This window comes from Camelus dromedarius, chromosome 5, assembly GCF_036321535.1.
Source record: "Camelus dromedarius isolate mCamDro1 chromosome 5, mCamDro1.pat, whole genome shotgun sequence".
Taxonomy (NCBI): Eukaryota; Metazoa; Chordata; class Mammalia; order Artiodactyla; family Camelidae; genus Camelus; species Camelus dromedarius.
Genome location: NC_087440.1, coordinates 446,735 through 459,303, shown reverse-complemented (window position 1 = coordinate 459,303; position 12,569 = coordinate 446,735). Strand labels below are relative to the sequence as shown.

The 12,569-nt window shown below is 35.4% G+C and overlaps 1 protein-coding gene across 9 annotated transcripts in view; it reads left to right on the top strand.

Annotated features, from left to right (window-relative positions):
- Positions 1 to 12,569, top strand: part of HERC1 (HECT and RLD domain containing E3 ubiquitin protein ligase family member 1) — a 174,649-nt gene that overhangs the window by 41,920 nt on the left and 120,160 nt on the right. For all 9 annotated transcript variants that reach the window (XM_064485448.1, XM_064485453.1, XM_064485449.1 and 6 more), the window contains exons 3-5: positions 4,739 to 4,834; positions 10,595 to 10,789; positions 11,684 to 11,995. In XM_064485448.1, coding sequence (XP_064341518.1) covers positions 4,739 to 4,834; positions 10,595 to 10,789; positions 11,684 to 11,995 — 603 coding nt within the window. The remainder of the gene's footprint in view (positions 1 to 4,738; positions 4,835 to 10,594; positions 10,790 to 11,683; positions 11,996 to 12,569) is intronic.

The window sequence follows — 12,569 nt, the reverse complement described above, 5'->3', positions numbered from 1 at the left end:
GTTTTTCTCATTTTATTTTCCAAGTCTTAAGACTTTCTGGTAACATTCTCTAAATTTATACCATTTTCAAAAATGCGAGGCCATATAATGACCTAAAATAATATATTTATGGTCACATGTTAATATTTCTGTGAGAAGTTACTTAATTCTTCATTTTACAGTTTATTCATTTTGCACTGCCTTTGTTACAAAGAAGAGATGTTGTTATTGTGCAATCTAGTTATATGATTATACGTTTGCCCATGGTGTATTTTCTTCTTTTTAAAAAAAATTTGTTTATTTATTTATTTATTATTTATTTATTTATTTATTTATTTATTTATTTATTTATTTATTTATTTATTTAAATAGAGGTACTGGGGATTGAACCCAGGACCTTGTGCATGCTAAGCATGCACTCCACCACTAAGCTATTACCCTCCCCCCGGTGTATTTCCTTCTTAAACAAAATGCTAAATAGTCTGAATCTCAGGCCTCCTTCCCACCTTACCCTCTAAGGCCTTATCCTGCAGTGTTGTTCCTAATGGTAAGAGGGTGCCCCAGGAAACAAGATTGCTTTTCTCAGTATCTGCTCAGCCTCATTGTCTTTTAGCATGTTGGAAATACGTTTGTGTGCATATTTGGCTGTTAGTTTAAATTGGCCCAAGAGGCGTAAGAAATCTTTACAGTAAATACATTTACTACCTGTATAAAGTGTTTTAACCTTCATTTAATTAACCTGTAATAAACTATCCCATTCATTTTTTGGATTCTATTTACTGCTTCCTAATACCTGGAATAAGAGAGGAAGAGAGCTAACCTTTCTTGAGTGCCTACTACCTACCAGGTGCTTTTATAAGCACTGTCTCATTCAGTTACTTACCCTTATCTTAAGAATGGAGAAACTGTGGCAATTACCCTAAATTTACATATCTCTTTGGGAGAAGAACTGAAAGTGTAATGTGCACTCCTGATCAAGCACTGATGGGTCAGGCACTGTGTTAACTAATTCTTACAACCTCTAGTCTGTCTGCAAAGCCCATGTTTTTTCTGACTACTGTATGCAGCTTTTACCCTGTTTATGTTAAATTGACTTATTTTATTTACCATGAAGGCCTACCTTAAAGTAAATGTAAAGTATAAATTTATTTTATTGCTGGATTTCCAATTTTCTCTCCACCTGGCCTCTTTCATTTCTTAACAAAATGTCAAATACACCTAGTCAGAAGGAGCCTCCGTCCTTACCCTCCATGGCTGTGCCCTACATTATAAATTTCTTTTTGGACGAGGTACCCAAGATAGCTTTTCTCAGAATTCTGGATATATTCTGGGGAAGAATCTTGTGTGTTTGTTTGATTTAGTGTAGCTCTTCCAAAGTCATCACAGGCCAACATGAGATTGAATTTAATTTAATTTCAGATTGGTTTTAGGGGAAAGAAATGGTTATTTAATTGAATTTTATATTTATTATTCCTTTATGCACAGTAAGTGATGGATTCTGATGCTCTTGGTCTCCAGAACCCATATTTCTTAAATTTTACAGCGCTGAGAACTCATAAAATATCTAGAGCCTCTCCTGGTGCACTGGACCCCATCCTGACCTGATCCTTCCTGTCTTAAGTTTCTCTACTCATGAGCAACTGGCACAAAACTTATCCCCAAGCGAGAATGGAGAGAGACACATAACCATCAACTGAGTACTGGGCATAAGGCTTAATATCAATGAGTTCAGTCTGTAAATTTACTTCTGTGGTTCTTAACCTCTGCTACCCATGCACATAATAATTGTGTTTGAGTGCAAGCACACAAGATACTCATTAACTTACATTTAAAGAAAGAGTAGGGAAATTATGTCACTGTACTTCTCTGAATTCTAAAAAGAAAACTAAAAAAATAAACAGCAATAAACACACCATTGGCCTTTGATGCCATTAGGTGTTTACTGTGTGCCAGATTCTGTTAAGCTCTGGGTTAAAAAGATGAACAAGCTTTGAGGCATCCATGCCCTCAGCCAGCTCACAGTTTAAGAAAAGAGAGAGAGATGCGCAGAAATTCCAGTTAACAAGGATGAGCTGTAGTAGAGTTCTGGGCAGGGAGAGGGTGATGGGACACAGGAGGAGGGCTGGAGGGGAAGGGGCAGAAAATGCCTTATGGAGGAAGGACCTCTAAACTTAGTTGAAAAGTGAGAAGAGTTGGCCTGCAAACATGAGGTGTGTGAGTTGGGGAGCTGGAGAAGTTTTCAGGTGAGAGGATGACAACTCACAAAATGACTGAGGTGTGGTAGAGCAAGCTCTTGGGGTGGAATGGGATGAGCTGATGCTGCCAGCCGGGGCAGGGCCTTGTCTCCCATGCTGTGGGGTTTTAAGCTTGATTCTGTAGGCAGTGAGGAGTCACTGAAGCAATTTTAAGTGGAGAAAAACCAGATAGCAAGAACATAAGGAAATGTACTCCAAGTCTTAGTATCCTTGTCTGATCATCTTAAAAGGATAGATGTGAAAAAAAAAAAAGTGTTACATTATTTTCAATGGTAGGTAAATAAGAGGAAGGTAATTAAATGAAGACCTGTGAAACTATGCATTTATGTTATTTTAATTTCCACTTTATCTTTTGACCATTGAACTTTTTATGATATGTTAACAGTGTATGAAGTTACACATTTAATGTGTTTTATTTCCCAAAATTTAATTTCTTTAAAAATGCCTAGGTATAGCCTTTTTCTATTATGCAGTATGTTTACAAAACACGTTAAGAATTCTATATAGAATGGGTAATAGAGATATCTTTAATCCTAATTGACTAAGGTTGGATTAGTCTCACTCTTTAACTATTGACTTTTTGGGGAGAACAGAAATCAATGACAGTCACTTCAGACAGTTTTTGAAGGTTGTGTTTGTTGTCGTTGGTGGTGGTGGTGGTGGTTTGGTATTTTAAAATTTAGCAAGAATTTATTAAAGACCCCCCTGTCTTTTTCCTTCTTTCTCAGTATACATGGTACAAAATAATAACAATTACTGCTACCAGTTTTGAGTTCTTACTATGTGTTAAGAACTATAAAACTAAGCATGTTTTATGCATGACTTCAATTATTCTTCCCAATAGTCCTAAATAACAGAGGCATTGGAATGAGGAAACTTATCCTTAAGGCACATTGCCAGTGATAGAGCATGGATTTAAACTCAGCTCTGTTTGTCACTGAAAACCTTGTGTTATTTTCAGCATTTTCCTTCCTACTGTAGAAAGGCATAAAAAAAGAGTCATGATGGCCCTGGTACCAGCTCTTAGGAAGGAATAGCAAGCTGTTATTTCTCGTCTGTTTTTGTTTGGTGATCCCTAGAGGTGGCCTCTAATAATGGAGCCACAGATGTTAATTGTGTTTTTCCCAGAAGTGCTACACAGCTGATTATGGAATTTGGAGAGGCTGTGCTTCAAAGTATTTGCTGGTATAGCCACGTTTTGTGTGTCTAGGGACTAGACAGTTTTGAACACTCAGCTTCTGATGACTCTGACACCTGCAAGTGGCTCTCCAAAGCCTTACTGTTTGAAGTGTGAGCCTCAGACAGCAGCGTTGGCATCACCTGGGAGCTTATTAGAAATCCAGAATCTCAGGCCCCCACCTGTATTTACTAAATTGGAATCTGCATTTTAACAAGATTTCCAGATAATTCATATACACATTAAAATTCAAGAAGTAGCACCTTAAACAATTACGGAGAGAAATTGATTTGGCAGCAGTAGCTTAGCACCTGATGAAGCAGCAGTAAATTAAATAATCAACATATTAATTTCTTTCATCACTTAGGAATTACATTAATTAATTAAAGTAGTTTGAATTGATAAAAATCATATAATCTTAGAGCTGGATGGAATCTTACAGGGCCTCTAGGCCAACCTCCCTTCCACAGTAGAGGATATACTTCTCTATGGTATATTGGCCAGGTGATTATCTAGAATCTAATTATTTTTACAATATAATGTCCTTTGAAACAGAGCCACCAATGAAATTTCACAATTACAGGATTAATAAATAAGAGAAAGAACTTGACATTTGTGATGTAAAGATTTAAGAATATGGGAATTTCAAGGATCAGTGGAGATCAAGTTCACCCTCTGTTGGTTTTCCATGAGAGAATGGCTTCTGGTCATAGCCATTGGACCCTATTGTGGAGAGTAGACATTTAGTTCCAGAGAGGTGCTATACTGGGTACCATTTCCCAGCTGTACTGGGAAAAAGGTATTTTGTCGCTAATGTAGTCAGGTAGCTACATGAACTGACTTTTGAGGACCTTTGTTGTGCTGAACTAAGAAGGGAGGAACAGACATTCTGCTGCTCTGTGCAGGGTCATCACTTAAGCTTCTGGTGTTCTACTTGCCTGTATTCTTGGGAGCAGATGGGCAAGGCAGCCCCAGGAGAGTAGAATATTTGCTGGGACCCCATTTACTGGATATGGGCCACCCAAAGAGTGTGCAATTGGCAAAATTTCACCTCCTGGACTGTTTCTGAGACAAATCTTGTGGCCCTTAGAACAGAGCATAATTTAATAAGGTAATTAGTGGATTCGTACTTTACTGTTTTTCTTTATAGCTATGTCTTTTATAACACTTGCATGTAAAGTTGGTTCCATGACCTAATGTTAGGATTTGATCTTAATAAACATAATCATACAAACAGTTCCTCAGATTTTTGTGGACCCTTTAAGTGATTTTTAATACATATGTCTCTCTTCTTCCCAAACTGTATCCCACGATGTCTTAATTATAGGGTTCATCTGCTGATCGGAGTCAGTGGAGGGAACCAACACGAACATCCGATGGCTTGTGCTCGCTCTATGAGGCAGCTTTATGTCTCTTTGAAGAGGTATGTAATAATCATGGCTTTTACATTAAAAATTTCTTTGTCTTAATGTGCTCTGGTATGTATTTATCCCTTAAAAATAACCCATTTAATCTCTGGAAAGGATGCAAAAGAAAGTGGCATCAGTAGTTGGTTACCTCTAGAAAGTGGAGCTGGAGTATCTCGCATCAAGGGTGGGAAGGAGGCATACTTTTCAGTGTATACCTTTTTATTCATTTTCAACTTTGTACAATTTGCATATGTTAATTAAAAATTTATTATTAAATAAAACAGAGAGAAAGACACACAAACACATGGCTTAATGAATTATTATAAAACAAGTACCCTTTTAATCTGTGTCCAGGAAAGAGAGAAAACTTTACTAGCAACTCTAGAAGTCCTTTCATGTCCTGATCACTATCCCTCTCCTTCCCTAAGTAACCACTATCCTGACTTTCAGAGTAGTCACTTTCTTGCATTTCTTTATAGTTATGTCACCCAGGTGTATATCCCTAGACACTATAGTTCAGTCTTGCCCGTTTAATAATGTATCTTTTAAATTTCTTAATCTGTAGGTTCCCCCTACATTTTTTTCTTTTCCTTCAACGTATTTGTTCAGGAACCTGGGACTTTTGGGCTGTAGAATTTCTCACCATCTGGATTTTGTTGATTGATTACTCATAATGTCATTCAGTGTGTTCTATGTTATTTCCCACATACTGGCAGATGGATCCAGAGACTTGAGGAGTTTCAGATTTGATCCCTTTGGCAATACTATACATGGTGTCTTGAGCTTCCATGTGGTTGTCTCTCTTGTTGAAGTATTAGCAGCCCTTTATTCTTAATGACCAGATCTATTAAATCATTGGTGGTCAGTTGCAAAATGATGATATTCTAATTATATCATTCCTCTTTCATTTATTAATTGTAGTGTTTTTATAAAGAGATGATTCCCTTACCGACTGTTTGGTTACTTTGCCACAACTCTTATAAGAAAAGCAAAATAAATGCTTGATTCTCCCTGTCTAATTTTTAAAAAAACTCCATTACTGATTTTTATTTACTAGTTTTCAGTTTAATGAATTGGTCTCCTGTCATCCTTCAAACTGAACCAGTTGATTTCATTTGAAAAATATTGTTATGAACTCATAGATTTAAACCTATTCAAGTTTCATTCCATTGAATTATTATCTGTAGTGAGGCTCATGTTGTTTTATCTTTGGTCAACAAGTCTTTCAGGGTAGTAGTCTCTTCAGACTGGTTCCCAAGTTACTTTGACATAGGCCTAATAATCTTTGATAGCTTCCTTGTTATCTGACACATCAAATTGTTCCAGACTCATATGGTACATTTCTTGATCTGAATTTGGGATCAGCTTGCTATTTCCCTATAAGCCCTGGTTTCTTTTAGTGGAAAATAGTATTTAAGGACCCCAGTCAGGGTACAGGTACTCATTGCTACTGGGTCGGTATTATTTTTCTAGGCTCTTACAGTGGATAGAGCTAGGAAGTGTGTGTGTACATAAAGCTAATATACCTCATGAGTTGATATTAATACTTTCAAATTCAGGGCTATAGAATTTTTACTTAACATTTTCTGTACTGCATTTATATCTCCTTTCTTCCAAATTAAGAATGCTGATTCTCAAGAATACAGGGATATAGAATTAGAGTATCCCATAATTATCTATTGTTTTAATCACATATTGTGCATGCGCACGCACACACACACACACACACAAACAGCAATCCTAAAATAAGACAAATAGGTATCACTGTATGATTACAGAAAATATTAACTTTTTATATATGCTTTCCCCATTTTTGTAGTTGTATTATATCTACATTCTTAGAGCATAGATACTCTGCTTTTTACTGTCATTTAGTATTATACAAATAACTGCATATTTAATGCTTACTTCCAATTTCTCTGTCAGTGTTTCTCTATTCTTTTTGATTGTCTGAAGCTCATTCTCTAGTAGATTCCACAATAAAGACTCATAAATAAGATTCTCTTAGTTCTTACCTCTTAATTGCTGTGCTCTTTATTCTTGAAAGTCTGTTTTGAGAATATAAAATTGTTGGCTCACATTTTCTTGTCTTATATTTTCTTGTCTTATATTTCTTAAATATATTCATCCGTTTTCTTCTGGCATAAGCCTTTGCTTCCAAAGTCTGAGGTTAATCTGATTTACTTTCTTATTTATGGTCATGTGCTTGTTTTGCTGAGATATCCAAAGGATCTCTTTTCTTTAAAGATCAGTAATTTTGCTAGAATACATGATGTTATGCATTCTGGGTCAATATTGTCAGAGATGTGAGGATTTCAGTATATAGTTTCAAATCTTTTTTATTTCAGGGAGCTTTTCCTAAATTATTGTTCTTAGTATTAATTTTTCTCTTCATATTTGGTTCTCTTCTAGGACCCTTATTGTCTGTATGTTGGATCTTTGCATAACTTTAGTAATTGTCACTTTTTCTTGAATACTCTTAAACTTTTTCATTTCTTAACAATTTTTTTCCTTTTTATCTTCTACTGCTCTTAAGGTATTATCTATTGTATTTATTTACTCTTGGATTCTTTCTAGTTTAGTCTTCATTTCTGAAATGATTTTTTCCTTTTGTTTCTAATTCTTCCTTGAGTCTGTTACCTCATTTTTGAGTGTTTCCATTTCAGATTTGCCTGTCTGAAACATATCTTGTTTCATTTTCTTAAACCCTTTAGCTTGCTTTGAAATAGATTACAGATCTGTTTTGTGGGCAGTTTCCTTCTGGCATGCTTTTATTACAGGGATGTTATTCTGCCTCTTTTCCCTTTTTTTTTCCTAATGATAACTTAGTATGACATTTGACCTTGATACTTTTCTGTTTCTTATGTTTATGAAAAATTTATTTTCCTGAACTTTTAGAATGGGATGAGATCAAGATAGCTTTTCTAAATCCATACACTCCCTTGCTCTTTTGTTTTTGTGTAGTGTTAAAAAAAAATATGGTGGTTTTCAGCATATTCCCCTCCCAAGCTTTTATCTTGACCTTCTATCTTTCCTCTCTGTTGTCCCCATTCTGCTCAATTTTTATTCTACTCCCAGAAAGTTTCTCTACAGTGTGAGGGCTCTGCCCTGGAACGTAGTACTGGCTTGTCAGTTTCAAGAGCTCACAAGAGCTTGATTGCTCTAGGTTCTTTCAAACTTCTCATCATGGACCCTTTGTGGTTACCTGCTATCAGAAAGGGCAAAGGTCTTCCCAGTTGCAACTACTGTTCTTAGATTGGCTCACTCTTCTTTCTGGTGAGTACCTGATCGGGTGGTTTGGGTTTTTCTTGGTCTGAGATTTGTCAGACATTCTTTGGCTTCCTCCTGAACAGATGTTATTACCATGAAGATTCTGTGTTTGGTAGGGGTTTTTCCACACCTGCTTTTATTTTTGAGTTATTGGAGCTACGTTTGTCGCCTAGTTTTGTTGTAAATGTTAAGCATGAGTTTGGAGTTTTGCTTTCTATTTGCTCTGTGTAATGATTCACAGTGTTAAGAAAACTGTGTTGCTGCTACTATTGTCATCTTCCCAGAATTCTACCCACCCCCCAGTTGTTTTTAAAAAACACATTTCTAAGCCCTGTGAGTAGGTTTTTTGGCCTCTCTTCTCATTCTGTCTCTTTTTTTTTTCTTGTAGGAGTCGGGGAAGGTGGGCTATGATTTTTTTTAAGCCTTATTATAGTACAGTAGTTCCCCCCTTATCTTCAGAGGATACATTCCAAGACCCTCAGTGGATGCCTGAGACCGTGGATAGTACCAGACCCTATATATATCATGTTATTTCCTATACATACGTACCTGAGATAAAGTTTAATTTATAAATTAGGCGCAGGAAGAGAATATCCAGATTGCCAGCATCACTACCCTCGCACTTTGGGGCAATTATTAAGTAAAATAAGGGTTACTTGAACATAAGCACTGAGATACTGCAGCAGTCGAGCTGATAACCGACATAGCTACTAAGAGACTAATGGATGAGTAGTGTATGCAGTGTGGCTATGCTGGACAAAGGGATGATATTCAGAACAGTATGCAGTTTAAAACTTATGAATTGTTTATTTCTGCAATTTTCTATTTAATATTTTTGAACAGCAGTTGACTGCCGGTAACTGAAACAGCAAAAAATGAAACTGTAGATAAGAGGGAGGGGGACTACTGTAATAGATTAGAGCTTTAAATAAAAAATATTACCTTGCTTGGCCCCATCATCCCCCTTTTGTCGGCAGCAGAATTTCAGATCTTTCACTAGGCAGCCTTTACTTACACATATTTTCTATGTCCTCAAGGCTGTCCTCATATTCACTGGAAAGTATTTGTCTGACAAATTGTGTTGCTTGGGGTACTATTTAAAGATTCTGACTAAAATTACTCTATCCCTTCCCATTTAATGATCTGATAATATAATATATTGACTTTTGAAGATTCTTCATTGTTTTACTTGATTCAGAGAAAAAACTAAAAGGAGGACAACAAATTGACAGCAGCTGTAGTCAGAGATAATACCTTACATTGTATGGGATTCATACAAGTCAATTAAAAATTCATTAAGTTCTAATAAATAAATGAGTGGAAGTTAGTGATAGGAAAATAGATGGAGAAACTTTAGTTCTGGTATTAATAAGAAAGTGTGAAGTTAAAAGACTGTGTCCCCCCCTCCCCCACTTTATGTTTGCAAAACAAATTTGAAGCATAAAACTTATTATTGGTATGGTTGCAGTGAGACTGGTACTCTCACATAGACCAGTTCATTGATTAGGGCAACTGTAATAACAACCCTGGGTCCTGTGCTTTTGGCAGGGTTTAGAGGAGGTGGGAGGGGAGAAGCCGGTTTTTATAAAGCATTATGAATGACAGTAGACTTTACCATTACATTCAACACAAATGGTAAATAAGCCATGATTTTTTATATAGCTATAATCTATATATACATATATAGTCATATATATATGTGTGTGTAGGTGATGAGTTGCTCTGGACGTTTTTTTTAGGACAGCCTTCATTTTACATATTGCTGATAATAAAATAATATTGTAACACCAGTTTTGAAAATGATCTAGTATAATATGTTTCAAGAATCATAAGATTGTTGTTATTTTTTTGGATATAGTAGTCCCATTTCTGAGGCTCTTCCCTAAGGAAAATAATTAAAAATGTAGTAAAAAGTATATTCCTAAAAATGGCTTATATAACAAATAAGTAGAAAGAATCTAAATGTCCTCTTAAAGGAAAATGATTAAGTAAATAGTGATTTTTACGTTAGATGGAATATTAATGGGTTCAATCATGAAGATTAGGTAGACATAGAGAAAACTTTGCATGGCTCTTTTGTATGATCACTTTTTATGAATCCACTATGATAACTATGTTCAAGAACATGTATATACAAAACTCTGGAAGGACATATGTAAAAAAAAGATAACATTTATTAAGGTGATGGGATTTCAAAGGTGGTTTTTTTTCTGCTTTGTTTTTTAAGCTTTGTTTTTCTGTAATGCTGTTATATGCATTAATAAAATATTTAGTTGAAAAAGAATTGTCTCCTCTCCCCATTTTTGCCACTTTTAAAGTATTTTTTAGTGTTTTATTCTGTATGAACAAATAGTCTAGCCATTTTTGTTTAAGATGAGATGTGTTGTTCTTAGATTATTTGAACAATTGAGAGTTTTAGAAGGAAAGTCAACAATCATTTCAGAGAATATTTATAAAAATATATGCACTAAAAATGTCTTGTTGCATAATTCTTATTTTAATAGGTTTGCAGAATGGCCTCTGATTACTCAAGAACATGTGCTAGTCCAGATAGCATTCAGACTGGTGATGCCCCCATTGTCTCAGAGACCTGTGAGGTTTATGTCTGGGGGAGCAACAGCAGCCATCAGTTGGTAGAAGGCACACAGGAGAAAATATTACAACCCAAACTGGCTCCTAGTTTCTCTGATGCTCAGACTGTGAGTTTTCTGCATACTTTACAAATTGATAGATGACAAGGTTTCCTTTGAATAACCTTAAGAGTGTTTTTTTTTAGAAAAAATTTATTTTTAACTTTTTTGAGCTATATATACACCTGTGAAGCCACCACCACAATCAAGATACCTGATAACTTTTTTTAATGAGTGAATGTTCTTGCTTGTTTCTTATCTGTATTGTTGCTATACCAACTGCATCAGTTTTTTTCATTTTCATAGAAAAAATATTTTTAATCCTCCATTTCCATACAGTGTTTCCAAGTTTCCAAAAATTAAATTTGGATATGGAATTTTAAAAGAATTGTGAATGACAACAGACTTAACCATTATATTCAACACCAATGATGAGTAGGACTAAATACAAATTAGAATTTTCCCTTTGCCAGATTGGCATTTCATTTTCTTATTGTGACACTTTTTTACATTTATTGCTACCTTTTAGGCAACCTCAAATTTTCCATTTTATTATTTTCATTAAAATGTAAGTTTTTCTTAAATGAATTTAGAATACATATTACATGGCTCTTGCTATAATGGACCCTACTGAATTATAGGAAAAGTTTTGTTGCCATTTACAAGTTGTGTAAAAGGATACTAAAACATTTTGCTTTGAACTATGTTGTCTCATTGAACTATGACTGAATAGATAACTTGAAAAGATAAAATATGCATTAATTTGAGTTCAACAGTAAAGTCAACATAAGCAGGCCATTAATAGTTTTCTTAGTTTTCTGTTTGCTCCTTCATCTCTATGGAGGTTCATATTCTGCTTTAAAAGATTTCCTTTGAGCCCCTTTGGTAAAATTAGCCTTAAATATTATACTTTGATTCTCATAAAAGCATTTTATATTTGTGATTCTGTTTGTTTGCTTATAGATTGAAGCTGGACAGTACTGCACTTTTGTCATTTCTACGGATGGCTCTGTCAGAGCTTGTGGTAAAGGCAGCTATGGGAGACTGGGCCTTGGAGATTCTAACAATCAGTCTACTTTAAAAAAGTTAACATTTGAGCCTCACAGGTCCATTAAAAAGGTCTCATCTTCTAAAGGATCTGATGGCCATACTTTAGCTTTCACAACAGAAGGAGAAGTCTTCAGTTGGGGAGATGGTGATTATGGGAAACTGGGACATGGAAATAGTTCAACACAGAAATATCCCAAGCTTATTCAAGGCCCTCTGCAGGGAAAGGTATGTGCTTTCTTTCTGGGTTTAAAAATAATTAGATGCACTGTTGCTGTAATTGCTATAATTAATATCTTTCAGATTTTGATGTACTGTTTCTGAAGTAGCCTGCCCCTCCCAACCCTTTGGCTCATCTTTTGGTATCTGCTTGATGGTTTACAGACCACTTTCACATACATTATTTAATTTTAATCCTTTTTTTGGGGGGGTGGGATGAGGTAATTAGGTTTATTTATTTATTTGCTTGTTTGTTTTTAGAGGAGGTATTGGAGATTGAACCTAGGACCTCGTGTATGCATGCGCTCTGTCACTTGAGCTATACCCTGCCCCCTTTAATTTTAATCCTTATAACAGCCTTGTTAGGGTAGCTATTATTCTCTTTTTGCAGATAAGAAAACTGAGACTCATCCACTTAACAAATATTTATTTAGCACCTTCCAAGTGCCAGGCAGTGTTTTAGGCACTAGACATAGAGCAGTGAACCAAACAGACAAGATCCTTTCTCTCATGGAGCTTTAATCTGTGGGATAGAGATAATAAATGAGTAAACAATCACGTAAAATAATTTCAAACAATAGTA